General features: G+C 48.8%; 3 protein-coding genes across 6 annotated transcripts in view; all 3 read right to left on the bottom strand.

The window, feature by feature from the left end:
- Vps33b (vacuolar protein sorting 33 homolog B (yeast)) overlaps nt 1-3,634 on the bottom strand; it is a 21,260-nt gene extending 17,626 nt beyond the window's left edge. Inside the window, exon 1 of one of the 2 annotated variants that reach the window (XM_005381517.2) lies at nt 3,155-3,634. In XM_005381517.2, the coding sequence (XP_005381574.1) occupies nt 3,155-3,250 (96 nt within the window). In that variant the 5' untranslated portion in view covers nt 3,251-3,634. The remainder of the gene's footprint in view (nt 1-3,154) is intronic. The other variant, XM_005381516.2, reaches the window with a different exon arrangement.
- A 3,081-nt stretch (nt 3,635-6,715) lies between these two features.
- Nucleotides 6,716-13,087, bottom strand: Ngrn (neugrin, neurite outgrowth associated). The gene is made up of 3 exons (XM_005381527.2): nt 12,857-13,087; nt 12,329-12,439; nt 6,716-7,973 (listed from the first exon to the last, which is right to left on the bottom strand). The coding sequence occupies exons 1-3, from the start codon at nt 13,018-13,020 to the stop codon at nt 7,367-7,369; spliced, it is 882 nt and encodes a 293-aa protein (XP_005381584.1). The 5' UTR covers nt 13,021-13,087; the 3' UTR covers nt 6,716-7,366.
- Nucleotides 13,088-13,253: 166 nt separating this feature from the next.
- LOC102021758 (tubulin polyglutamylase TTLL13) overlaps nt 13,254-27,371 on the bottom strand; it is a 21,779-nt gene continuing 7,661 nt past the window's right edge. Inside the window, exons 1-16 of one of the 3 annotated variants that reach the window (XM_013512474.1) lie at nt 25,787-26,088; nt 24,861-25,119; nt 24,491-24,531; nt 23,299-23,417; nt 20,365-20,495; nt 19,967-20,123; nt 19,488-19,631; nt 19,138-19,223; nt 18,616-18,847; nt 18,018-18,202; nt 16,229-16,414; nt 15,760-15,931; nt 15,288-15,467; nt 14,385-14,703; nt 13,751-14,003; nt 13,254-13,618 (exon numbers count right to left, since the gene is read on the bottom strand). In XM_013512474.1, the coding sequence (XP_013367928.1) occupies nt 13,549-13,618; nt 13,751-14,003; nt 14,385-14,703; nt 15,288-15,467; nt 15,760-15,931; nt 16,229-16,414; nt 18,018-18,202; nt 18,616-18,847; nt 19,138-19,223; nt 19,488-19,631; nt 19,967-20,123; nt 20,365-20,495; nt 23,299-23,417; nt 24,491-24,531; nt 24,861-25,108 (2,523 nt within the window). In that variant the 5' untranslated portion in view covers nt 25,109-25,119; nt 25,787-26,088 and the 3' untranslated portion in view covers nt 13,254-13,548. Of the gene's footprint in view, nt 13,656-13,750; nt 14,004-14,384; nt 14,704-15,287; nt 15,468-15,759; nt 15,932-16,228; nt 16,415-18,017; nt 18,203-18,615; nt 18,848-19,137; nt 19,224-19,487; nt 19,632-19,966; nt 20,124-20,364; nt 20,496-23,298; nt 23,418-24,490; nt 24,532-24,860; nt 25,120-25,782; nt 26,089-27,371 lie in introns of those variants that run through there. The other 2 variants (XM_005381529.2, XM_013512473.1) reach the window with 2 other exon arrangements.

The raw sequence follows: 27,371 nt of genomic DNA on the forward strand, positions 1-27,371 counted from the left end.
GATCCTCCCGCCCAGCCTCCTGAGTGCTAAGATTACAGGTGTGTACCACCACACCCAGTACAATCATCATGTTTAAAGTCATACATAAGGAAGTACCCACAGGACTCAGCAACTAGTTCCCTTAAGGGGAGGGGAAGGCCAAAAAAATGATGTCCACCTGATGATGTCGGACCTGAGCAGCAGTGCTCAGTAACAATGCAGAAGTTAGTCTGGGGAGGGTCTGGTGGCACAGAGCCACTCTGGCCACAGTGAGTCACCCTGTGGCTTCTCCCTCACACTCCACTTCAGATGCTCTAACGTTCTCCTTTGTCGCTGTCTTCATCCCAGCCCACAAGATGGAGCTGCAGCCCCACACTTCCACGTGCTGGCAGTTATAAGCTGCACTTCCTCTTTATATCCACACCTAAACAAATGAATTTCGGCACCAAACCTGTTCCACTCTCCTTTTTTCATTTCCATTTTTTGTCCATTTCATGTTCAAACAACTACTATTTGCCTGGCAAGCGCAAGGCCCTGAATTTGATTCCCAGTACAAAAAAAAAAAATAAAGTATTCACTAAACATATACTATGTGCTTGACTCTAAACTAGGAAATTGCTGGGTATCAATATTGAACAAAAGACATGTAAGACTGGACATGGTGGCTGGCATACATCTGTAATCCCAGTATTCAGGAGGTTGAAGCAGGAGGATTGCCAATTTGAGGCCAATTTGGGCTACATAGCAAGACCTTGCCTCAAAAAACCAAAACAAGCTGGGCATGGTGGCACGTGCCTGAAATCCCAGCACTAGTGAGGCAGAGGCAAGAAGATCATTGCAAGCTTAAGGCTAGCCTATGCTACATAGTGAGTTCAAGGGTAGCCTGAATTTCATAGTGAGACCGTGTTTCAAAAAAAAAAAACCAGTCAGGTGTGGTGGTGGATGCCTGTAATCCCGGCACACAGGAGACTGAGGCTGGAGGATTGCTGTGAATTCAATGCCAGCCTGAGCTAAAAGTGAGTTCAAGGCCAACATGAACTGCATAGAGAAACCCTGTCTCAAAAAGACAGGAAAAAAAAAAACCTAAACAAAAACAAACAAACAAACAAAAAACCCAGATATGATCTGACCTTGAAGACGTTCCAATTTAATATGAAACACGGATATTAAACAAATACAGTGATACCTCAGTTGTACAATGGCTCTAAACTCTAACTTTCCGCTACTCAAACAGCAAATCAAAAACAATCTGCTAAGTGTTCATAACTTTGCTCCACAAACAAACAGAAAACTCAACTTGAAAAAACCTGTACAGGCCCAGAGTGAGTCACATGTCATGTCTCACAGCAGACACAATGGAGCAAGCGCTGCTCTTACCCAGACAACATACAGCAGTGGTGGGGAATCTACGGCTCAAGCGCCGCAGCCAGCTGTTTGCTATCACTGAGAGCTCTAGAAGGTTCACCATCACTGCCATACAGTGCCTGTGTTGTTACTGCATTAAAACATTTGTCATCGTGCTTTTTTTGCGTTTACTTGCATGAAATATCATAACCATGGCTCCGAAGAAAGTTAGTGATACAGGGGCTGGGGATTTAGCTCAGCAGCAAAAGTGCCTGCCTGGCAAGCGCAAGGTCGTGAGTTCGGTTCCCGGTACCAGAGAAAAAAAAAAAAAAAAAAAAAAAAAAGAAAGTTAGTGATACCACCGATAAAGAGAAGAAAACTGTGAGAACCACAATAGAGTTAAAGAAAAAAACACTGAAATATGTTAAAGTCCTGGAAAAATGAATTTATAGGTGTAATTTGGGGGCCTCAGAACCAATTATCTGGTTTTCCACTATTTTTTATGGGGAAAAAATGTGTTTAATTCTTGAACTTTTCAGTGTTCAAATATGAATTTGGAATGAATTGAGTTTGACAACGGAGGTATCACTGTAACTAAACAATTAAGCAAGTAATCCATTACAATTCTAGCAGCAAATTACTTTTTTAATAATCCAGGTTAAAAATCTCAAGGGTCAACTTTGCTTCTCCATCACCATTTACAATGGGTCAATAAATCTTTGGTCCGGATGTTGTGCCATATCCTGTAATTCCAGCACTTTGAGGCTGAGGCAGGATGGCTATGAGTTCAGGACCAGCCTGAACTACCTACTGAGTTCAAGGCTAACCTGAATAATATAGCTAGACATTGTCAAAAAAAAAAAAATCGCACAGAAATTTTTTTTTTTTGTCTTTTTTCACTATGACTTGAAAATTCAGGGCTGGGGATATAGTTCAGCAGCATAAGCGCCTGCCTGGCAAGCTTAAGGTCCTGAGTTCGATTCCCAGTACCAAAAAAAAAAAAAAAAAAAAAAAAAAAAACAAGAAAATTCATCACTTCCCCTCATTCCTACTGCTTCCAATTTTACATGAGCCTTTATTGGTTCGGTCTCCTAACTTACCATTACTCCATCCCACACAATGCTGTTAGAACCATCAAACTGCTTCCTGCCATAAATAAAGAGAATAAAAAACACACAAAAACAACCTTCAGTGGCTGCCTGATGCCTGTCATATAACTGCTGATAGCTCTCTGTCCCTCTTCATGCCATTTATTTATTTATTTATTTAGGTAACAGGAATGGAACTCAGGACCTTGCTTGCCAGGCAGATGCTGTGCCACTGGGCTACATCCCCTGCCCACCTCATGTTTTCTTGGTAACTTTGCTCATCTCCAAAGAAAATCTGCTTATTGTCCACTGTATACCTCCTAAAAATTACTAGATCTCCCCAGTCAGACAGGACTACCCATCCCGAACTCTTCAGGCAGCCTAGCCATCGCTCATCTATCACCAGACGCCCCTGGTGTGGCGACCGGTGTTTCTCAGGGCTCCTACTGAACCGTAAGATCCCTAATGACAACAAAGGTGTCTTAACCATCCTTCCCTTCCCCGTCATGCCTGGACCGCGTGAGATCTCTCTTGCTGGTAGGAAAAATTCATTTCCTTGATTCTCTGGCCAGGTCCCAAGCGGCTCTTACTACCTTCTTCCTTTTCTTGCTGAGTGCTGCATTTTGGACCTGAAGCTTCAAGGATACCAAGCGCCAAGAGCAAGATTTCAGGGGCTGAGCAAGGATGTATGCGTCCAGGGAGTTCTAAACTACCGCAAAGGTACCAGGCTGGCGGGCACTGACCTGCTCCAGCAGATAGATGAGCTGGTCTCGAGCCAGCCTCTTGAGCATGGAGAAGTCAGGCAGCTCCGGGGCGTCCGGCCGATGAGGAAAAGCCATGGCCGTGGTCACCTGGGCCCCGGCGTGGCAGGAGGGGGATGTCCTCCGCTGTGAGAAGGCGGGCTGCAGCCCAGGACGAGCCCAGTGTGGCTATCTGTGCCGCACGCCTGGCCACCGAGTCCCACAGCCCAGGGGGGCTTTCGCCCCTCAGGCGGGATCGAGGAATGAATGGCCACCTCCCGGCCAGACAGCATCAGCTTCCGGAGACACTCATCTCAGACCTACAGCCGCTGCATCCAACACTCGTTTCTCCCTGATCCACTCTGCTTATCAGCAGGTGTCCTGTCTACATCCGCAGACCCTAGGCGCGCCCCGAGAACCCCACCTCCGGTCACAGAAACGACTTCCTAGACCTACCGGAAGTGCTGCGCTCTCGTCTCACGCTTTGCATACTGGGAATGGGACGGCGTCCGGAAAGGGACATTTCAAAACTAGAGGCGACAGGGGACTGGGGATTTAGCTGTTGGCACAGCGCCTGCCCGGCAAGCGCAAGGTCGTGAGTTTGATCCCCGGTACCGGAAAAAAAAAAAAAAAAAAAAAAAAAAAAAAAAGAAAAGAAAATAAGCCACTTTCTTAGGTGGCTTACGCCTAAAAAAGTGTTAAGACGTCATAGAGATAAAATTGACATCCAACAAAATGCAAGGAATTGTATGGACAAATGATCTGACTCTAAAAGTAAATGGCGGGGTGGAAAATTGCTTTAGAAAAAAGGAAATTTAGCCGGGGGTGGTGGCGCATGTCTGTGATCCCAACACAGGCTGAGGCAGGAGAATCACCACTAGTTTGAATCTAGCCTAAGCTATATAGTTAGTTCGAGGCCAGTATGAACTACATGGTAAGACTTTGTCTCAAAAAACAAAGCAAAAAAAAAAACAACAACAACAACAACAAAAAAGACAATACAAGTAAAGGAAACTTAGGGGACATAACAAAATGTAACGTTACGTATGGATAACCTAATAAATCAACTGTAAAAGTCACTTATGAAACAAGAGACCACAAAAAAGAAAAAGAAACAAGAGACCACTATCAGAATACAAGGTGATATTAAAGAGTTGGGGTTGGGTGCTGTGACACACACATATAATCCCAGCACTGGGGCAGCTGAGGCAGGAGGATCACTGCAAACTGGAGGCCAGCCTGGGCTACATAGTGAGATCCTGTCTCAAAGAGAGAGAGAGAGGGAGAGAGGGAAATAGGGAGGGAGGGAGAAAGAAAGGGAGGGAGGGACACTTGGGGATGTAGCTCAGTGGTAGCAGGAGGACCTGGGTTCAATCCCCAAAACCGAAGGAAAAACTGGGTAACGAGTATGGAGGGTTCCTTGCATTATAATATTCTACTTTTGTATGTTTGAAAATTCTATAAGGCTAAGCAGAATAATAACCTTTATATTCGTATTCCACTCCAGGAGCTCATCTAGTATTTTATGCTGAGCCTTCTGGGCGCCCCCACACTCCCCCCATTCCTGAGATCAAATCTCAGCTCCACTGAGAGATGGGGGCCACCCACTACTCCTACAGCGTGTGCCCCTGTGGTGCAGAGCCGAAGTCCCTTCTGTTGTGGTTTGCCAGCCTCCTGATCCAGCTCCCAAGATTGCTGAGCAGTGACCACTCCACCTGCAGCCTTTTGCTCCTAGATGGAAACCTGTTTCCTGTTGCCTCCTCCACCACACAAAATGCAGCTCCACCTCATCCAGTGTGGTGCTTCTGTTCTTCCTGCTGTGAAACAGGACAGCCTGGAAGAGGGGCCCATCAAGTCCTGGGACCCCAGCCTAGCGAACATGGACTGGGAATGGTGCTGCATCCCACAGGCCAGCTGCCTGCCTGGGCTCAGAGACCATTTCCTGCAGTGCAGAAGCCAGAGTTTTCTACCACCAGGGAGTAAGATCTGAGACCACTGCCAGCCAGAGGAAAAACAAGTCTGCTTGGATGCTCAGGTGCCCTGGCTGAGGTTGGGATGTTGCTGGCTGTCGTAAAAGGTAGGGCTTTCTTCTCCCGTAGACTGGCTGCTTGTTACAAAGACCCACTCATTTCTTCATCCACTTAGCTGATGCTGAGATGGCAGGAGCTGGGACTACAGCAATGAACACACTGGTCTCTGGCCTTCATGGGGTCTGTGTTCAAAATGTGCAGTGCTGGGGCTGGGGATTTAGTTCAGCAGCACAGCGCCTGCTCAGCAAGCACAACGTTGTGAGTTCAATTCCTGGTACCGGAAAAAAAAACAAAATGCAGAGTGCTGATGATATAGTAGTAATGGAATCTCAGGCACTGGGGAAAACTAGACTGTGGTGACACGAAGAATGTGAAGGGAGCTGCCTTAGATTGGGTAAGGGAGGCCTAAAAAAGCGACATCTCATCTGACACCTATTGGCAAGAAGCCCGCCACACAAAAACCTGGCAGCAGAGTAAGTGCAAAAGCCTTCCACAAGCAGGTTACAAGAGTGTAAAAAGGTTTATGGTAGGCAAGCAATGGGGTAGTAGGGGATAAGGTATATAGAAAAAGCATTCTGGTTTTTAAGAATGGCTTGTAGATTTCCATAGGTCACTGGGGAAAGGGCTTAGTCAGAGATGATTCACAAGAATTAGAAATGCCAACGTAACAGTCAAAGAGCATTTAGGGCCTCTTTAAACAAATAAAAATTATCATGGCAAGTAACCATAAATGTACCAAGCATGATGGCACACACCTGTAATCCCAGTACACTGGGAGGCTGAGGCAGGAGGATTGCGAAGTTCAAGCCCAGCATGGGCAACTTAATGACTTAAACCCCATTTGAAAAGAGAAAGGGCTGGGGCAGCCAGGTGTGGTGGCACACGCCTGTAATCCCAGCACTCGGGAGGCTGAGGCAGGAGGGTCATTATGTACTGGAGGCCAGCCTAGGCCAAAAGTGAGCTCAAGGGCAACCTGAACTGCTTAGCGAGACCGTCTCAAAAAGACAAAAAAAAAAAAAAAAAAAAAGAATTAAATTTGGAATATCCTAAGAATCAGTAAAGTAATGGCAACTGCCAAACCAGGGCACCAAAAGCCCTGGACTAATAGAGACCTAGATTCAAGCTCCAGTACAGCCACTTATGGCCACCCTAGGGTGTTTCCTTATTGGGAGAGGGGCTCATTGTCTGTTCTTGCCCGCCTCATGTAACCTTTGTAGAAATCTGGTGGCACCTGTCCAATGGGATATAATTCATTTAAGCTGTAGAATATGGCTGGGAATGCTGAAGCCTTTTGCCTGTTTTCAATTTTTTTCCAACTTCCACTCAATCTTTCAGAACCCTATCAACTAAGACAAATGGCCCGGTTTTAGTTGTCAAAACTCACCAACCACTGAGCAGGTGCTCTGCAGAGCCCTTCCCTGGAGCTGCCTGTGGTTCCGTCTCTCTCCCAGTGTTCAATGACAGCACTGTTCCATTCCATCACCTTCCAAGGTTCACAAATAAACCCTCCCCTCCCCTCCCAGAGAGAACCAAATAACACACACGGCTACATTTTATTTTTGCACATAAGGAAAACCACCAATTGATTAAGCAGTTCCAGACGCTTAGTGTTCAGGGATAGAGAAGGAAATCAGGGCTGGGGATTTAGCTCAGCGGCAAAAGTGCCTGCCTGGCAAGCGCAAGGTCGTGAGCTCGGTTCCCGGTACCGGAGAAAAAACAAAAAACAAAAAACAAAAAAAGAGAAGGAAATCAAATTAGAAGGCAAGCTCCTTGTTTCCTCCCAAACATATAATTACAAGTGTCACAGAAACCTAACTCAGCACAAACAACCCTGGTGTTCTCCACAGAGCCCGAGCACAAGGGGCACGAGGACAGAAGGGCCACAAGGGCCGGGCCTGGGGAGTGCTCCGACAAGCTTCACTGTACCCGAGCAGCGCACATCCCGGGCTCATCACACCCTTCTATGTCAGGGTAACCAAAACACGCAGAAATCCTAGCTGGACATAGTGGCACACACCTGTGATCCCAGCATTCAGGAGGCTGAAGCAGGAGGACTGCCCTGAGTTCAAGGCCAGCCTGGGCTACACAGTGAGACACTGTCTCAAAACAAAAGGACAGAAATGCCAAAGGCTCCCTATTGGCCCAGCTGTGTTTCACATGGTGTTTCCATAAGCCATGCCCTGGTTCAAATTCTATACAGGAAGTTCCCATTGCTGTCAAAGAACTCCCGCCCCCTCTGCACTACTTTGCTGCTGAAGTTCTGGTCACTTGGTTCATCCACCTTCCACTCTTCCAGCTTCTCGTCACTTGGAAAGCCATGGCTGTCGGTGCTTCCGGAGTGCAAACAGTCACTGGTGGAGGACTTTGGCTCTCTCTGCTGATCAAAGGCTGTAACGGGCACAAAGCTCCCCTTCCCCAGACCCCGGGTTCCTTTATTCCTTCCGTTCTGTCCCCATGGGGCAGCTGTACTCTGAGTGCTGGGCTCTAGTACCGCCAAAGCTGTGCTGTGGCTCTGACCTCTGGGTGAGGCTCCTGGCCTGGGCAGCAGCGAAGAGCCCAATGCCGCGTGGCCGGCAGCGAGGGGCTTCCTGCCATCTCCAGGGCCCTGCAGCTCCTGCACCGAGTGGGTAAGCCCAGCCTTCTTAAGGACTTTTTGATCCTGCTTCAGTTTCTGCTTCAAAGTGGGTACAAATTTACTTTTTAAAACCCTGCGAATAACATCAGTGCTGACATTAAAGCCTTCGGCCAACTGGGGAACTGACCAGGAATCTGCAAATTCCTTGTGTAGATACCTACGGGAAAAAGGAACAGGCTTTCAACTTGAGAGTCTGCTACCAGAATAGCTCGTTGATAACAATAGTGATAAATAAGTAAAAAGAAGGCTGGGAAAAACTGTAAGTGTGTTCCATATAGTGCACCAGCTAACACATTCCCGCCAGCTCGTGCTACCAGTGGTACCTATGTGACTGTTCCATTGGTAGCTTGTACGACTGGTGGTATAGGTGGACTGAGTCACTTTTACTGGTCTTTTTACTAGTAAAATTAATAAAAAGCACTGGATGGGACCATTGTGCATATACCGCCAGTGGTTCAAGCCACTCAGCGGAAAGACATATGAATTACGGCCCCATCATGCCATGGGGCTATTCCACTACTGTGTCAGAAAGACCTGACCACTCTTGAGGCCCTCTGCTTCAATCCAGTGACACTTCCCACTGAGTCCAATACTACATTAGGTCCTGGGGATAAAAGACCTCAGATCTCTGCTTCTGTGGTAGACAGATGTATCACACAATGATGCTATGGTTAAGTGTTATGGTGCACATGATACAGTAAAAGGACCCAGGCCGGAAACCCAAGGAGAAGCAGTCACAACACACTGCTTCACAAAGTCATCCAAAGGAGACCTGATCTTTTTTTCTTCTTCTTCTTTTTTTTTGTCTTTTTGAGACAGGGTCTCCCTATGCAGTTCAGGCTGGCCTTGAGCTCACTTTGTAGCCCAGGCTGGTCTCAAACTCTCAACGATCCTCCTGCCTCAGCCTCCCGAGTGCATGCACCACCACACCCGGCCAGCAGAGCTGATCTTAAAGGAGAGGGCGCAGTAAGCTGACAGAGGGGCAGACAGAGGAGAGATGAAGATACTGACAGTGAGCACAGAAGCACATCACCTTTGCTGGGAATATTTCACACTGACGCTGAGGATGGGAGCAAGATCATGCCCTGCTTGGCAGCCTGGAACTTATCCCAGCAACAATGAGCCAAAGAGTGATTCTCAGCAGTGCAGTTTTCACTGTGAAGCTCCACCCACTGGTAGTTTCTCAGTGGTAAAGGTGTAGGTGAAGGGGCTGGGGTGCAGTTCAGTGGTAGAACACCGCTTAGCCGCTGTCAGAGCCCTGGATTAGAGCCCTGGCACTGCCAAGAACAGCATGCAAAGAGCTCAAGTGGACTAGCATGAGGCTGTTAGGATAATCCCAACAGTCTGCCTGGAGACAGTGGCAGCAAGAGAACAGGCAGCAAGAGAACCAAGAAATATTTCAGGAAGGTCACCAGTAGCATCTGGCAAGAACTAAATATTGGGGGTAGAAGTATTAATGCCATGATTCAGGATCTTAGCTGGGGTGGTTGATGAGCTGTAGGGAAAACCGAAGAATTACACTGTCATGGAACATTGATGAATTCTATTTTGTGTATGTTGAATTTGAGAAACTTGAAAACCCTAAGATCAAGGAGAGAGAATTTCATTTACAGGGTCAAATGCTGCCCTCCCCGCCTTTTTTTGAGACAGCGTCTGGCTATGCAGTCTAGCCTGTCTTTGTGTTTTTTTTTTTCTTGGTACCAGGAATTGAACTCACGACCTCACGCTTGCCAGGCAGGTGCTATGCCCCTGAGCTATATCCCTGGTTCTCTAGCCTGGCTTTGAACTTGAGGAGATCCTCCTGCCTTAGCCTCCCAAGTGCTGGGATTATAGGTGTGTGCCACCATGCCTAGTTTACACAAATGTTTTTTTTTTTGTTTGTTTTTTTTTTTTGGTTTTTCTCCGGTACCAGGAACCGAACTCACGACTTTGCGCTTGCCAGGCAGGCGCTTTTGCCGCTGAGCTAAATCCCCAGCTCCTTACACAAATGTTAAGAAGGATAGAGACTGCACAGTGTCAATGAAATGAAGACGTCACTGACGGATTGTACTAAACACATACACCAAACCAAAAAACAACAAAGGTAGCTAGCCAGGCAGGCAGCCTTGGTGCCAACTAGGAATAAGAGAAGGAAGGAGGGCTTTAAGCCCAGCACTGTGACAGGCTCGAGCAAGAGGATCACAAGTTTGCCAGCCTGGGCAACTTAAGAGGCTTAGATGATAGAGGGATTTCAATGGACAGGCAGATGTCCCTGAGATAAGTATGGAAGGATATGACCTAAAGTACACCAAAGACTGGTCCTAGACAAGTGAGGGGCTATCACTTGTAAGATGGAAGCAGAACATAAGAATGGAAGGTAGCCAGGTGTAGTGGTGCAGGTCTGTGACCCCAGCACTCCTTGGGAAGCTGAAGCAGGAGGGTAGCCATGAGTTCAAGATCAGCCTAAACTGCATAGTGAGACCCTGTCTCAAAAAAAAAAAAAAAGGAAAAAAAAGAGAATGGAAGGTAAAGAGCAATAAGCTTACTTAATGGCCTATTTTTTTTCTTCAGAATTAAAGACATTTATTGACCCCAAAAAGGGACTTAAGAGTTTGAAAAGCTGTTTGTTCAAGAGAGCAGAGTTGATGGGCTGGGGATGTAACTCAGTGGTACAGAAAAGCACTTGCCCTGCATACACACAGCTCTGGGTTCAGACAGTAGGGAGCTGACTGGGGACCCAGGATAGAGGTGCTGCTGCCTACAAGTCTTGACCAGTGCTATAAACCCTCTTTATTCTAAGTCACAACTGTGCTCATTCTCCATTTCATGGACATGGAAACTAGTACATGACCAATTTAGAGCTACTTAAGCACATTAATCAAAATGCACACACATTTGTCTTTTTATCAGTAAGTCTGCTTCTGGTAACACATACATCAAATACTCCTGCTTCATTAGAGCACTATTTGTAGCTGGGCATGGTGGTGCATGCCTGTAATCCCAGCACTCAGGAGGCTGAGGCAAGAGGACTGTTGTGAGTTTGAGACCAGCCTGGGCTACAAAGTGAACTCAAGGCCAGCCTGAACTGCATAGCAAGACTCTGTCCCAAAAAAAAAAAGACAAAAAATAAATAAAAATAGAGCTATTCACTATTTGTAAGTGAAAAGAATGGAAACAACTCAAGTGCCCAACACAAAATGGGTCAAATAAACTATGGTTTACTAAGCTAGAAAGAAATGAATAACTCTGTCTTCTAAATGGAAAAACCCATAGGATAGGATATATCAAGTGAAAAAAGAAGTGCAGAATAGACTTCATAGGATATCACTGCTTGTGATTCAAGAGATGGAAGTAAAAATTTACATTCATACTTACTTGTATTTGTGTAAGGAAATCTGGAGAAAGACAAAAACCATAGAAATACTCATAGGAAACTGGGTGGGGCAAATAAATCAATGTATACACCAAGCTGTAATTATAATTCTGAGCCATATGTAATACATTATCTACTAAAATGTTTTTAAGAGAAAATTTTTCTAAATTTAAAATTTAAAAAAGATCCCTTTTATTTATTTTTTGTCTTTTTTCAGACAGGGTCTGGCTATGCAGTTCAGGCTGACCTTGAGCTCACTTTGTAACCCAGTCTGGTCTCAAACTCACAACTCACTACTGCCCATTCTGGATCTTAGGCTGAGAACCCTATGATCTATTTAGATACCAAATGTTGGGGCTGGGGATTTGGATCAGCGGCACAGTGCCTGCCTGGCAAGCGCTAGTTCGTGAGTTCGATCCCCGGTACTGGAAAAAAAAAAACAACAAAAAAGATATCAAATGTGGCATCTGCAATTTGCTATTTAAAAAGTTAGGCAAAAAACGAGCCAACTGTGTCATAATGCTAAAAATTATTAAAACTAGAAGGCCTAAATCTAAGTTTTCAAGTTCATTTTATTATTACTACACCTTCTGTTTAAAATTTTCTTTTTTTTTTTTTTTTGCCGGTACTGGGAATGGAACTCACGACCTTGTGCTTGGCGGGCAGGCGCTGTGCCGCTGAGCTAAATCCCCAGCCCCCTGTTTAAAATTTTCAGCAATAAACAAGAAAATGTTAGATATGCCTGTTGATGCCCCACTGTAATCCGTGCAATCTGAGAGGCTGACTCTCGGCCAATGCAAGTTTGAGCCTAGCCTGGGGCAATTTAGTAAAACCGTGTCTCCAAAGAGGGGGAAAAAAGGGTTGAAAATACAGCTTAGTGTCAATCCCCGGCACCTCAAAAATAATTTTAATTTTTTTTGCGGGGGGCGTCTCTTGAGACAGGGTCTCACTATGTAGTTTAGGCTGCCCTTGAACTCACTATGCAGCCAGACTGGTCTCGAACTCATTGTGATCCTCCTGCCTCAGCCTTCTGAATGCTAGGATTACAGGTGTGCACCACCACCCTTGTTTTAAAAATAATTTTTAAAATGCCAAACCCGCGTTCTGGCCCCAGTGTCTTTCACTTCCTATCACAGCCAGCAAGTTATCCTGAGTCTTACCGGATCTGGTCCATGGCTTCCCGCGTCAGGGTTCTGGGAGGGGGACCTGGCGTCTCCATTTGCCTCCGGATTTTCTGGAATCGGATTGCTTTCTTCTGCCGTTTCAGCGTGCTAAGGGAGAGAACCAATGGCAGAAGCCATGCGTGCAAGCAAAAAGGGTGTTGAAGAGTTTCGGCTAAATCAAACAGCCCAGTCGTCTTTTCTCTGTCCGCAAAGGTAACTAGGCCATGTCTGGAAGCTTAGAGCTGCTCTGTACACCGGCCCAGAAGCTGAACACCTAGAACAATAACTGCCTGCAAGCGAGCCGAATTCTCTAAACGGATGATAAAAGAACAGCACTAGAGAAGGGACCTGCAATCACTAGAAAACTGAACACCTGCCCCTGCGGCCCTCACAACAGGTAAAAAGAAGGTACAGTAGGGCCGCTGTGGAGGCAGAGGCAGGACACCCGGCGACAAGGGGGCGCGGCCTGGATCGCCGGGACGAGGGACACCGCTTCAAGCTGTGGACCTTCGAAGGCGCCGATACCTTTCCAACTCCTGCAGCTCCCGCTCCTCCGGCTCCCAATCGGAATCCGGGTCCGGCTCGCGGCCAGTAGGACCTGGGCCTGCCACCCCCCGGGTCGCGAACCCACATCGCGCGACGACCCCCCGGACACGGCCCACCAGCGAGAAGGTCAAGGTAGCTGCCATGGCGACGCAAACCAGCCTTCTAAACCCAGCGACTGGCTCCCACCGGAAGCAGAGGGGGCGAGACCGGAAGAGGAAGGGGCTAACCGGAAGCTGAAGAGGTCAGGCGTCTTTCCGCCTGCCGGGTGGGCGGGCGATCCGCGCGGAACTGCCCTTCGGCGGACGACTCCGTGCTGTAATTGTGGTGAGGGCGTCCCTGAAACCCGAGGGCAGAAATGAAGTACAGGACGCGCATGGAAAACGACATAAGCTTTAATAAAAAGACGGATTCAGTTGCTAGCAGCCGCCCTTCTGTCCCAGGCTGCCCAGGCCTGCCTGTCTACGCCAGGGTGGCGGGAGAAGCGTCCTCTTAGCCGTCTTCGGACAGCGACCTCGCCTTGCCCTGGGCGCTTGGCTCTCCGAGGAAGGGCCCTTGTCGCCGAAGTGCCCGCCAGACCTGGACCAGCACCCAGGGTTCCGACCCATCGGCTAGCGATAAACGCAGGCTGAGGCTTGCGGTGCAGAGATGAGGACGTGGTCGGCCCCGGCTCTTCATCTTCTCGTCTTTATCGGTGTTGAGGAATTCTTAGTGTCTTTGTTTTGCCTTTTGCAAACCAGGTTCCTGGCCAGGGGATTTCGCACTGGAACTTGGTGACAGCCTTTCATTTAGCAAAGATTGAAGGCTCTTTGCTCCTCTGGAAACCCGAGGGTTCTCCAGGAGAGGGTGGGTGCTGGGCTCCCTTCCTGCCTTTACCTGTGCTGGCTGACGTTGAGGAGTGTGCTGGAGCGCCGCAGCATGGGTGCAGAGGCCGCGCAGAGGGCGACATCCTCGGCCTTGGCTGTGCTACATTCAGAGTTTCCCATGGAAGGCAAGGCGCATTCAGTCCATGAGTCCCTTTCCACGCTTTCCGGCTGCAGAAGATAGCGCTGCTTTGAGGTTAAAATGGATGGCACTGTTCCTGCCAGGGCTCGGCTTAGGGCTTCTAACCTTCTGCTGGCTTGGTCTTCTGCAGTGGAAACATGGACACCCCGCCCCCACCCCGCCCCAGTTGGTACCCACAGAAGAGATTTACTCACCTCTTTCTCACTAAGGTCCATTACCAACCCGGAGGAATGGCGCACATCCCTCCCTCCAGTGTCTTTGCCACACTATTGTCATTGATGTGTTTACTTGGCCATTTCCCTGTTAGCTTTGTTGTGGTCTGGGACTGCATTTCTGCCATTTCTATCACCAAGGGCTAGTACTGTATTTAGAAGGACATAAATAAATGGGTCACCAGCTCCCCCACTACTACACATTATATTGTGGGGTCATCCCCAGCTGACATATTTGCTATTGGGAATTGATGTGGATTAAAGTGACCAAAAGCCAAGTTTTATATACTTACGGCCAGCAAGCCTGATTCTAGCGCGGGGTAAATAGTGTGTCCCAGATTTCTTCATTGACAGTGAACAGGGGCCCATGGTTGCTGAATCCCCTGTCCAGTAGACGTTCCTGGACTGCAGGTGGCACTGAGAATGATGCGGAATTGCAGCACTCATGCTTGACAGTGGCCCTAAGATCCTGGGGATCAATTCGTGGGGCCGAAGTGGTTGCAGGAAATGAGGATGGCCCTGCTCTGAGGCAGCCTCTCTCAGAAGCACCAGTGGAACCAGCCTCAGAGACTGCATTTCTTGATTTCCCAGCCCGTCATGGTGAAATCTAGGCTAGAGGAGAAGAGCAGCCCCTTATCACACTTTTTGTGAGGCTGGATGTTGTGCTGGAAGAAACAGAACTGCATAACTGAAAAATCTCTTATAGGCCATAGCCACTTTTTAGCCATCTACTTCTTTAGGGGTTCAACAAAAACAGGGCATAACAGGTTTGCTTCTAGCCCGGGGAATATTGAATGCAGCTGTTTTGTTGGCCCAGAACTGTTTACTTAGTTCCCATTAGAGCAGGGCACTGGCGGTGCTAGGGAGAGAATCACACAGAAGCCACCAAGGGTAATGGGAGCCTTGTTCTTTGTCAGTCAGGAGTTTTGGGTCACTGTGAGGTGGGGATAGAGAGCAAGTCTCTTGTAAAAGGTGGGAACTGCACTTTGCTGGATGTCGCTACCAAAAATAACAGAACTTGGGAACTAGTGTAGAAGAAACAGACAGACCCTCTCCCAAGCCCCAGCACACTCGGCTTTCACAGGCTCCATAGACAGATACCGCCACATAAGCCTCCTTAGGTGTGACCGCTACCATGTGCTGGTATCACAGCCCTTGTTCCCTTGTTCTGTGAGATGCTTCATAGGGACCCTCACCCGATACTCCTGAAGGTTTTTCTGGCTCCGGTGGCTAAAGTGGAGCATGCGGGTGAGCTGCTCTACAATACCCAGGCTTCGGATGAGGTTCCCCCTTTGTAGGAGACCCTTTATCCGCTCTAGCTCTTCCTCTTCCACAATTTCTTGAGGCTGCATGGTGTCCGGGTATACTGGTAGCAGCTGCAAGGCACAGGAGAGGTAAATGCAGGCTCTCCAAGGATGAGTCCCAAACCATTAGCAAGGATGGCTGCAAGACTCCTGCCTACAAAATCACCAACCCTGCCCAGACCCTCCTGTAAGAGCCTCCCTTTGCTGTCCACTCTCTTCCTTCTTGTCCAAAAGATCAGCTTTATGTTACTAAATCTGAGCTCATCTCATGCACAAGGGGAGGAGAGGACAGCAGAAATTCCCTTCTCTAGCAGTCCCAGCCCATCTTCTGCCAGAAAAATAAGAACCAGAAACCCTTTAACACCTCTTTCTCCCGGTTCTGCATCCTGTAAGCCAAGTGGGTCCGGGACCCTACTCTGGTTCTGCTCTTCTCTCCGGCTGATTCACCCAGGTTCTGGTCCTTGTTTTCCTTTCGCCTCTTGGTGCCCGAGTTTTCCTGCTGTTCTTGCTTCAGGCGGATCTCTTCCAGTTGCTGCCTGACAAGACACAGCAGCTTCACACACAGGAGAAATAGTGCTGGGGAGCAGGGGGTGCAGGGAAGCGAGGATGCAGAAAGAGTAGGAACTGTGATGTGGTCTTGGGGCCAATGGGATGAGAGCGAGGGCGGAGATGGGAAACCCGCTGGATGGAAAGAGACACTAAGAGTCTGACAGAACTTGAACTCCACTCCTCTTGTGTTGCGTGTCTGGATGCCTCTCTCCCCGCTAGGGAGCAGTTCAGCTTCAGGATTTGCTCTTCTTGATACGTACAGAGGAAAATGGAGGCCAAAGTACCTGGCACACTCCTCTCTGGCCTTGGAGGCAGCAGTCTCTTGGAAGAGGGAGCCATTGTGCTTGAAAAAGGGAGCATACTTCTCCATGTCAGGCACTGGGTAGATCCGCCGGTATCCCCCCAGGTGGGAATCCTCGTATCTCTCCTGGTCCAGCATGGCCGCGTGGGATGACTCCATCAGTTCTCGCCTGTGGAAAGCGAGCTCAGGGGAGTCAGAGGGCTATGAGAATGTTCAGTAGGGGAAGGAAGGCTGGCTAAGTGGGAGAATCTTCCAGCCTTCCGTGGCTGCTCGGCCTCCTTGCCCATGTGGGGAAGCCGCCAAGCCCATGTTTGCCCAGCCCCGCCACGTGTGCACCACGTAAAACAGGCCTGGTTTCAGACATCTGATTCTCATCCTAAGTGCAGAGGGCTCCACTTGTAAACTAGCACCTCAAGTTACCACAGTGTTTTAGGTCTCCTTCCTTCCTCCCTCTGTCCCTCCTTCCTTTCTTCCTTCCTTCCTTCCTTCCTTCCTTCCTTCCTTCCTTCCTTCCTTCCTTCCTTCCCTCTATAGTCCTGTGGATCAAACCCAGGAAGTACTGAGCTATATCACCAGGCCTTTGGTGGGGTAGGGTGGTGGAAGAGGGTCTCATTAAATTGCCCAGGCTGGCCTTGAACTTGTGATCCTCCTGCCTCAGTCTGAGAGTGCTTGATTAAAGGCATGCACCACTATACCTAGCATATTGTGTTTCTTTAGTTCAACAGTTTCCAGCCATTTTCTCCCACTGAAGGACATGATTCACTCAGGCACACAGTCTAGTCTGTGGGAATACTCAGGGTATTTACTGTTATCCTTCGCTCCTACTCATCCCACAAACATTTGAGTGCCTGCTGTGTGCCAGGCCCTTAGGCCATCTGAGGAGTCAAATACACACTGTCCTACATACTGGGATGCAAGTGGAGACAACGGTATCGTTACAGGAATGACCCAAGCCTACTCAACTTCATTTTATATATCATTAAGAAATTATAATTGTCGTACCAACAACCAACTACAATGTTTGTAATCCATTTCTTAATGAAACGAGTGACAGCACTGATTTACACGATTCCCTTATTAACGAACAACTTATCTGTCTTTCAGGACTGGGCATCTAGAGGAACTCAGTTAACAAACAAAGCAGCTGCTCAAAGCACATAAAGCTCTTTATGTGCTAATAGGAAAACAGCTTAAAACACATTGCTGTGCAGGGTACAGAGTGTGGAGTTATGCAACTGCCTGATTAAACAAGGAAGGAAAATATTTTGTATTTGTGGTTTAAATGCTTGTGAACGTATACACATTACAGTAGGACTTTTGACTGGCTCCAGGGAGGAAATTAGGTAGCTGGAGAAAGACTGGGCTGGAGAAAGACCATTTACTGTATCATTTATATTTTGTTTTTGTTTTTGTTTTTTTCTTTTGTTTTGTTTGTGAGACAGGGTCTTGCTGTGTAGTGCAGGCCGGCCTTGAACTCACTATGTAGTCCAGGCTGGCCTTGAATTCACAGTGATCCTCCTGCTTCAGCCCCCTGAGTGCTGGGATTATAGGCTTGTGCCACCACACCCAGCTGTATCATTTGTATTTTGAACATATCTATGACTTGCTATGTGTTCTCCAAGCAAGCATGAATGTATTACCTATGCAAAAAAAAATGTTTTTAATACTAATTAGGCCCACGTAGACTTCTCCTTCCAGAGGGCTTTTATTTTCCAAAAAGTAATATCAAAGATGACAAGTCACACAACTGAACACATCAGACACCTGCGCACCTGGCTTCTCGTGGCTGTTGGTGGCACAGCAAAAGCCGCTCCTTGACTCGCCGCTTTTCCTCCTCGATCACCTTCTTTTTGTCACAGCCCCGGAGGTTGATGAGGGTCATGGCATCACAGAGAAGCGCATCCTTCACCTCTCGGTCGAGGCGGGAGTCTGTGGTGAAGCTTGGGGAGTGGTTCACCTGCAGAGAGAAGTCCTCATTGCTCCTTCTTCACCCTGTGAGCAGGTAGTGGCCGCTTACAGGCCTAACGGAGGGTCTAGGAAAGACATCTCCCATGTGGCCTCTGCTGAGGAGGTCGGAGGCTCAGTATCCAAGGCTACAGGACTTGGCCTAGACCCTTCCACTTCACAAGGGGACGACAGCACATTGGACCGATCTACTATCCTCAAGCCAAAGGTCACCAGAGACCCCAAACATGACTGCTATGGTAGAGGCCAGAGACTCACCCTGTGCCTTTGGCTGGTTCCTGCCCACCCCAGGCCTTCCAAGTCCCCCATCTGCTGTTCCCCCACCAAGTGTGATCCTACCCCAGGGTTCCTGCTCGGGGAGGCCTCTGGACATTGGTCTTGAAAAGCCCACGAGAGAAACCTCACCTCCAGCAGCCAGGGCTTCAGCTTGTGGTCCAGCAAGATGTCAAAACCGAGGATCTCAAAACAGGCACTTGTGCCTCCACTCAGGTATTGGGGAAAACAGGTTCGGTAGTTGTGGCGCAGGACAGAGTGAGCTGAGATGATGGTTTTGATGATGATGCCCTCAATGTCTCCCCACAGCTCCCGGGGGTCGTAGCCATGCTCTCGCAGCCAGGCGTTGAGTGTCGACAGCTTCCTGTGAGGCCCAGGGCTCAGAGGAAGACCCTCTGCTATGCCAGCAGGGCCTGCCCAGGGCAGGGCTCCCTGGTGCTGACCTCACTCTCTGCTTCAGAGGGCTGCTAGCAGCTGGAGCAGAGATTAGATGTTGGGTGGGGTGGAGCTGCACTCTGAGCTCAGACAGGAGACCTGGGTCTATAAAGGCAGTGTGGTCCCGGGCAGTCAGCCTCCCAAGAGGTTGGTTTTGTGAGCACCCAAGGCTACAGGGCTAAGTGGCAGAGCACGCAGGAAAAGAGAGAGTGGTAGTACCTCTTACTGCCCACAGCATCATCCCGGACAAAATTCTCATTGTGTTTGTTGATCGCATAGTTGGTGAGGTGCATGCAGACGTTCTCCTGTGAAGTGAGGGTCCAGTGCATTTAGGTTGCTACCACACTGCCTTCCTCTCCACCCCTCCCCAGGATTGCTGCTCTTCTGGCCCTCTTCACATGGGACTGTCCTGTAGGGTCCTGGGGAGCAGGGCTGCTGGGCCTTTTCTCTGTCACCACTCGCCAAAGGCTGGGTGCCATGGAGCTTCCTGGCTTCCTTCCTTGCTCCTAGCCAACTTCTAGCTCAGTTCTCCCTAGAAGAAAGGAAGAGGGTGCGGGCCTGGCACTCACCAGGTTGTTATGGCTGGGCTCCATGTAAGGCATGGTGGCAAAGCGGGCCAGGCCGTCCTCGTACATGAAGATCCGGAGAGGGTCACAGGATGTGATCAGGACGTAGATTCGCATGTCAAACTTGAAGCCGTCAATGAGGAAGGGCTGAGAGCACACAGCCAGAGGAAAGAACGAGAAACTTTGAAGGGCATACTTCACGCTGCATGCCAAGTGCTCCCAAGGCAGAACAACTTGCTCAGCTCCCCTACAACCATATCTAGTCGCTGCGGTTACTGTTCCCACAGTAAGGACATGGAGCCAAGGAAGGGGTAAGAAACCTGCCCAGATCACAAGACTGGCGCTGAACCATGGCTCCATGTGCCTCCAGGGGAAAGAAGACCAGATACAGACAGGCACCTGAAAGGGTTTCCTCCCTTGATTTGGGGGATACCAGGTGCTCCAGTACCAGGAAGGGGCCCTGTGGTCCCCACATCCTTCACCTTGGAGATGTACTGCTGGCAGATCATATGCTCTCCTGGCTTGATCTCCTTGGGGTTTCGGGTGATGAAGATACCACGGCCCTGACAGCCACTGTCTGGCTTGCAGATGTAAGTGCGGGTTTTGCGCTGCCGACCATAGGCCTGGAAGTCCCCGTAGCTGTGTGCGGAGAGGGGCTGGTCAGAAGGCTCCTGTGCACTACCACAGTCCCAGGGCCCCGTGGCGATCTTGCTATCCGGTCCATGCTCTTCCAGGACACTCTGCCTCAGAACCACTTTTCTTTGACCAGCTGAAACTTACTTGGTCCATGTCCATCCCTCTGAGCCATGCCAAGTCACAAGACCAGAGTCTGGAGGGAGCTCCGGGGGCGGCCCCTCTCCTGCCCCAGGATGCCACTCACTCTGCAGGGAGGCACCAGGTGCGGGGGAACATGTTGTACTCGGTGGGGTAGAGTTTCTGCATTCGGTTGAGGTTCCGTGCCAGCAGATCCTTGCGGCAGAGTTCCGTCATGCCAGGGAAGTGGTTGATTTTCTGAAACAGATCCGGTTGGAGGTACTGCACTCTGGCCCAGACTAAGTGGCAGATCCTGGGGCCTCAGCATCCCAGGAAACAGTGCAAGAGAACTGGGAAGATTCAAGGGGAAGTCACAGTGGAGGGAAGCGGTACACCTGGCACTGCAAGGGTGAAAACCGGAAGATACCCTACGAGGCCTCCTTGCTCCACCCAAAACACACACACCCACACAGCAGTGAGGCAGTGAGAGTGTACACTAGCCGGAACCTTGGGCATTCTAGCTACGCTTCTATTATCCCCAGACCACTGTGACTAGTGCTGTAAGAATAACAATCTATGACAGCACAAAGACGGAAGAGGAAAACATTTCCTAACACACAAAAGAGAAACCAAGCTGAGTGTGGTGGCACATGCTGGTAATCTCACCACTCTAGGAAGCTGAGTGAGGAGCATTGCAAGTTTGAGCCCGGCCTAGGCAACTCGGTGATTTAGCAAGACTAATTAAAAACAAAATTAAAAACAAAAAAAAATTTTTTTGCCAGGTGTGGTGGCGTATTCCTATAATCCCAGCACTCAGAGGCTGAGGCAGGAGGATCATTGCAAGTTCGAGACCAGCCTGGGCTACAAAGTGAGCTCAAGGCCAGCCTGAACTGTACAGCGGGATCGTCTCTCAAAAAGACAAAACAAAAAAAAATTTTTTTTAAAGCCTGGATATGTAGCTCAGTGGGAAGACCCTCGGTTAAATCTCTAGAATGGCAGGGTATGGAAGACAGGGGCCCTGGGCTGTAATTCAGTGTGAAGGCTCTGTATCCCATTCCCAGTACAGTAATTTATTCTTACTTTTTTCTTTTCCAATCAGATTTTATTGGTACATTTTAGATATACATAATGATCACATTCATCTTAGAGAATCTGTACCTCTCAGTACTGTTATTTATTTATTTATTTATTTTTGGTACTAGGAATTGAACTCAGGACCTCATGCTTGCCAGACAGGCGCTTATGCTACTGAGCTATATCCCCGGCCCTGTAATTTATTTTTATTTATTTATTTATTTATTTATTGGTATCAGGAATCAAATTTAGGACCTTATGCTTGCCAGGCAGACACTGTGCCACTGAGCTATATCCCTGGCCCCCAGTACTATAATTTAGACAGTGTTTTGGGGTTTTGTTTTGTTTTTTGTTTTTGGGTTATTTTTTGAGACAGGGTCTTGCTTTGTAGCCTTTAAACTTGTGGTGATCCTCCTGCCTCAGCCTCCTGAGGGCTGAGATTGCAGGTGTGCACTACCACACCTGGCCCAAATACTGTAATTTTTAAAAAAAGAAACTAAGAACCAGCACTGCAAGGGTGAAAACCAGAAGTGCCGTATAAGGCCTCCTTGCTCCACCCAAAACACACACAGGGAATATCTGCTATAGCACCCAGAGAGGACATGGCATTGCCATGGTGTCTGCCAAAGTCCCTGGCTGTTCTGTTCTGTTCTGCAGGGTCAGGAGCAGCATATGAGGGCTAAGCACTTTCTCCCTGGCTTTCTCAGCCACGAGCTGTGTGAACTTAGTGTCTGGTATTTCTGAGCATTGGTGTCCTTTTTTAAAAAACCAGATCTTGCTATGTAGTCCAGGTTGGCCTGGAACTGACTATGCAGCCCAGATGGTCTCAAACTGGTAATTATCATGCCTCAGCCTCCCAAGTGCTGGGACTCCAAGCATGTGCCATCACACCCAGCTTGGTGCCTTCTTTTTAACAAAAGGATGCCTGCTACTCAGGGAGTTTGTAAGGAATCGGTGGAGAATGATACTGAAGCACTGACAGAGTCTGATGGTTGCACAGGAAGCCCTCACTGAAAGCTGTTAATCATTGTCAGCCTCATCAGACACTGCTCCCTGCATGCCCCTTCCCTAAGGATTTGTTTTTGTATGTTTGGAAACAGGGTCTCACATGAATTTAGGGTGCTCCTCCTGCCTCAGCTTCCCAGAAGCTGGGATTACAGGCGTGTGGCACCATGCCTGGCTCTCCTTTGAAGATTCTTGAGTGCCTCTGGCACTAGCTGTCTCGGGCTCCTCCACCAAGCTCCGAAACAGGTTACAGTTTGCCTAACTCATGGAGCCTTCCTGATCCCCCAGTTTGCCTACAGATCCTTTTTAATTTCTGTAATGCTCTGCATAAGAACATTTTGATCAATGAAAGGCTGCATAATTCTCTAAGATTATATCACCCAGTGACATCATAGCCATCTTTTAGTTTAGTTGGGGTTTTGTTGTTGTTGTTGTTTGTCTGTTTTTTGAGACAGGGTCCTGCTATGCAGTTCAGGCTGGCCTTGAGCTCACTTTGTAGCCCAGACTGGTCTTGAACTCACAACAATCCTCCTGCCTCAGCCTCCCGAGAGCTAGGATTACAGGCATGCGCCACCAGACCCAGCCCAGGCTGGTCCTGAACTCAGAAATCCTTCTGCCTCAGCCTCCTGAGTGCTGGAATCATAGGTGTTCACCTCCACACCTGGCAAGCCATCTTAACCTGTACAAGGACACATGATGCTCACAGAGCAATGACGCTGCCTAGCAACACATTCTTCAGAAATGCATCCCCCTCATTAAGTGATGGATGACTTATTTTATTACTAATCATCCCAAAGGCCTGATTAGAGAATAAAAATATCATGTGGCCGGGTGTGATGGCAAGAGCCAAGAGGAGCACATCCCCACTGAGAGTCTGCACGGACCCTCTCCTGTCTGACAGGGGCCCAGCCTGGGTACTCTCAGGGGGCTGGGCAGCAGCGGGTGAGTAGTCATTCTGGGTCTTAGGCCAGAACGTTGTTACCTGAAATCTCTTCATTTCCATGACTCGCTCCAGTGAGACCGAGCAGTCTGTCCAGTACACGGTCCACTCTTCATCCTCCCCCACCTCCTTCAAGCCACACAACTTCGCTGCCCGCCGCACTGCAGAGATAGGGTGGGACACTAGCTGGGTCAGGGATGGAACAGACCTGAGCGAAAGGCTGGCTGAGGAGGGAGGTGACCATACCTTCGCTCTGCATCTTAGTTACCAGGTGGCCACTCCAAGTTCATGAGGCTGCCGTGTGCTTCCAGAATGTGTGGCAGCGGAAATGAGAGCCTGGCAGATCTATCTCTCGGTCAGGGCAGTTTCTGGTCTATAGAGCTGATGCTGGGTGGGGATCCCACTGGCACCTAACATTCTAATGGCCCCTTACACAGATGCCAGCGGGGATAAAGAGGAGAGGGGAGGAGAGGCTGACCTAGATGGATTTTTTTTTCCAAATTGCCAAAGCCTCTTCAAACATGCCTTGAAAGAACTGTTTTTGTAGTACTGGGGATAAAACCAGATCCTTCACACTGAACTTTGTCCCCAGCCCTTTCTTATTTTTTATTTTGAGACAGGGTCTTGCTAAGTTCAGGCTGGGCTGAAACTTGCCATCCTCCTGCCTCAGCTTCCTAGAGTGCTAGGATTACAGGTGTGCACCACACCAGTTTGTTTTTTAAAATCTTATTTATTTATTTTTTTGTCTTTTTGAGACAAGGTCTCGTTATGCAGTTCAGGCTGGCCTTGAGCTCACTTTGTAGCCCAGGCTGGCCTCAAACTCGCAAGGATCCTCCTCCCTCATCCTCCTCAGCGCTGGGATTACAGGCGTGCACCACCACGCCCAGCAGCTTATTTTTCTTTTGCAGTGTTGAGGACTAAACCCGGGGCCACGTGCAGGCAAACACTACCACCAAGTTTTGTCTCTAACCTTGAAAAAACTCTATTTTAACTTTGTCTTATCTCTGCTAAAGTGTGGGAAGGCTGGACCAGCCGAACTCTTAATCATTTATTTTTTTCTTGTTAGCTAACGGTGGAGATACACTCCTTCCACGGAGACTAGCTGGAACAGCAATATCTCAGCTGTTGACAGCTGAGCTGAGGAGCTGGCCTGGCAAAACCTAGGGGTGGGAGCCTGGTTGGAGTTCAGTCCCCAGAGCAAGAAAGGAAGTCCCCTGTGCACAGAGGCACTTACCACTCTCATACTTGCAGCTGGTCAGGTTGATGGTCAGGGATCTGGAATGGAGGAAAGGCAGAAATCAGCAGAGAGGGAGAGAAGGACAGACTTCCGGGGTGCCAGGCACCCAGATGAAGAGATACCTAAAATTTACAATTCATCTTCTCTAGAAGCCACTTAAAAAGAAACACCAGAGTGATGTAAACATGCTGAAACTCCAAACTGAGCCATCCTAGGATTTTATTTTGTTCTGATGCCAAAAGATTAATGCTCCAGCCTTTTTTCTTCTGTTTTGAATGCTAAAGGGAAGAGCGCAGATACTGACCCCAGCCCCCTAAATCGCTGAAGGGAGGCTGGGGTAACTCTGGAGCCACCAGGGAAAGGTTACCTGCGTTTCCGCCTTCTTTTTCTCCTCCCAAGGTCTATGTCATCTGTGTCAGCTGGAGCTATAATTTTTTTGGCTACAATAGCTAAGGGAAACCCATCCTCAAATGCATTATGGTCAGCCTCTGATAAGGCCTGCTGCAAAGGGTCGGAAAGGACTGGAGCTTCCTCTTCAATGCACTCCTCCTCAGATTCCTCTTCCTCAGCATAGTCTTCCTCGGTTTCGCTGTTCTTACAAGTGCTTGGCTCCATCCTTTTAGATTCTAGGGGTGGGGATGAAGATGAGATGTGTATCAGACGGCTGCAAGCCTATAATCCCAACACTGGAGAGGCTGAGGCAGGAAAGGCTGAGGAGGATCCTTGCAAGTTTGAGGCCAGCCTGAGCTATACAGTGGGTTTAAGTTCAGACTGAACTACACAGTGAAGCCCTATCTCAAAAAAAAAAAAAAGAAACAGAAGGAGAAACAGAAAGACCAGAACAATCCCCCTGAACAACAGGATGTTTCCAAACGTATTGGGGTCTGGGGTGGGATGCAAGTGAGATGTGGACTCTCCCGCAGTCGCCATCCATCCAGGATCACAGCGGATCGATCATACAACACACTTTGGTGCCTACAGGAGTGGCACAGAGCTATCAGGAGAGGAGACCATGGCTTTTTTGTTGGTGTTCCTGAATGGGAGGAGGGATGGCTGGGAGAAATAAGTGAGGATATCTTTGCTTTAAAATACAGGTAATTATTCAGGCCAGTTAACTCATGTACTGGGTTCTACCCCCAGTATAAAACTCAAAAGCAAAAACTTAATTTACAATACAGCTGAAGATCAAAAGTCCTCTAGCGTGCCCCTTCCCTGTCCTGGGACACACTGGGGCTAGGCACCCGACGGCTAAGACCCTTTGAGCAAGGGTTGTCCACGGCGGACACTGCCCACCCGAGGTGTTGAGGAGCTGCCCCTAGAGGCCTGAAGCTGGGCTCAGCTGGTAGCTCATGGCCGCCCTTTGCCCGCTCAGGCTCTTCCTGGGCGTTTCCTGGGCCTCTGCGATCACAGGACCGTGATTCCCGCGGACACGACAGGGAGCCCGCTCCCCCTCGGCCTTAGCTCCTAGCTCTTTAAGCCAGCGGACAGCCGCAGCCGCCGCTGTCGCCATGGACACCAGGGCGGCACCCATTGGAGAGGCGTTCTAGAGGAGGAGCCTCAAGGAACCACGCCCACTAAATTACAGTAGAGGCCATCTTGGCCCCGCCATTGTCTTTGCGGCAGACTCTAGGAGCGTAGTGACGTGCAACGCCCTTCTGATGCATCTTGGGACTTGTAGTCCTTCCATTTTTGGCTCCCCTTTGCAGCACATCTACCACTATTGCTCATTCTTTGAACCAGCCTGCCCAGACTGTGGTGTTTTTTTGTTTTGTTTTGTTTTGTTTTGTTTTTGTATTTTTGAGACAGGGTCTCGCTATGAAGCTCAGACTGGCCTTGAGCTCACTTTGTAGCCCAGGCTGGTCTTGAACTCGCAATGATCCTCCTGCTTCAGCCTCCCGAGTGCTAGGATTACAGGCGTGCGCCACCACGCCCGGCTTGTGTTTGGAACAAATAGCTGTCCTTTTTCTTTGGATTCTGTTGTTTGGTTTTTTTGAAACAGGGTTTCACTGTGAGGTTCAGGAACTCACAGGAACTCTCTGTGTAACCCAGGATGGCCTTGAACTCATGGACATCCTCCTGCCTCAGCCTCCCGAGGGGTGGGATTACAGGTGTACATCACCAAGCCCGGCCCCTTGTTTAGTTTTTTGAGAAGGGTCTTGCTGTGTGGTCCAGGCTGGCCTCCAATTTGAGATTGACCTGCCTCAGCCTCCTAAATGCTGGGATTACAAGCATATGCCACTATCACACCTGACTTGTGAAGGACAGCCTTGACTAGAACATGTACCTTTTCGTTCTGATGGGCTGAGACAGTTACTCTAACTAGGGAATAGAAACACTACTTGTCACTGTCACCTCCTGTACTTGTACTTGATATCCTTTGTCTGACTTCTCCTAGTCACCTCCACCACACTCAGCCCAACTGTCACTCAGATTATCCTGTGTGGCTAAGTCAAGAGGCTTAGCGAGAAGTTCTCCAAACCCTCGCTGAAGGAGCACCATTTTGCTGTGGCCCCTGGAGGGGCTGAGGCTGTGTGCTGGGCTGCAGCACCATGAGGTTATCCGTCCTTGTTGACAGGACTGGCTGCAACCACAGACTCCAGTACAGGTGGGGTGGGAACAGAGTGTATACAAACACAGAACTCATCCTTGGACTCTCTCTTTTGATGCTGTTTTCTGTTGTTTAACTTAGAACCGTATGTAAACAGTAACTCAGTCAGCAGGCCATGGCAGAGTCGGTAGTGCAGTTGCCATAGGCTGTCCCGCTCTCGTTCTGTAAGAAACCCCTAATAAATGCAGGGGCTCAGCAAATGGGACTTGTCCACATCATTCTCTGGAATGCAGATGCCTTCCCAATTCTGAGGCAGCCATTTCTTTCTTT

Source organism: Chinchilla lanigera, unplaced genomic scaffold, assembly GCF_000276665.1.
Source record: "Chinchilla lanigera isolate Chin_1 unplaced genomic scaffold, ChiLan1.0 scaffold00015, whole genome shotgun sequence".
Classification (NCBI taxonomy): Eukaryota; Metazoa; Chordata; class Mammalia; order Rodentia; family Chinchillidae; genus Chinchilla; species Chinchilla lanigera.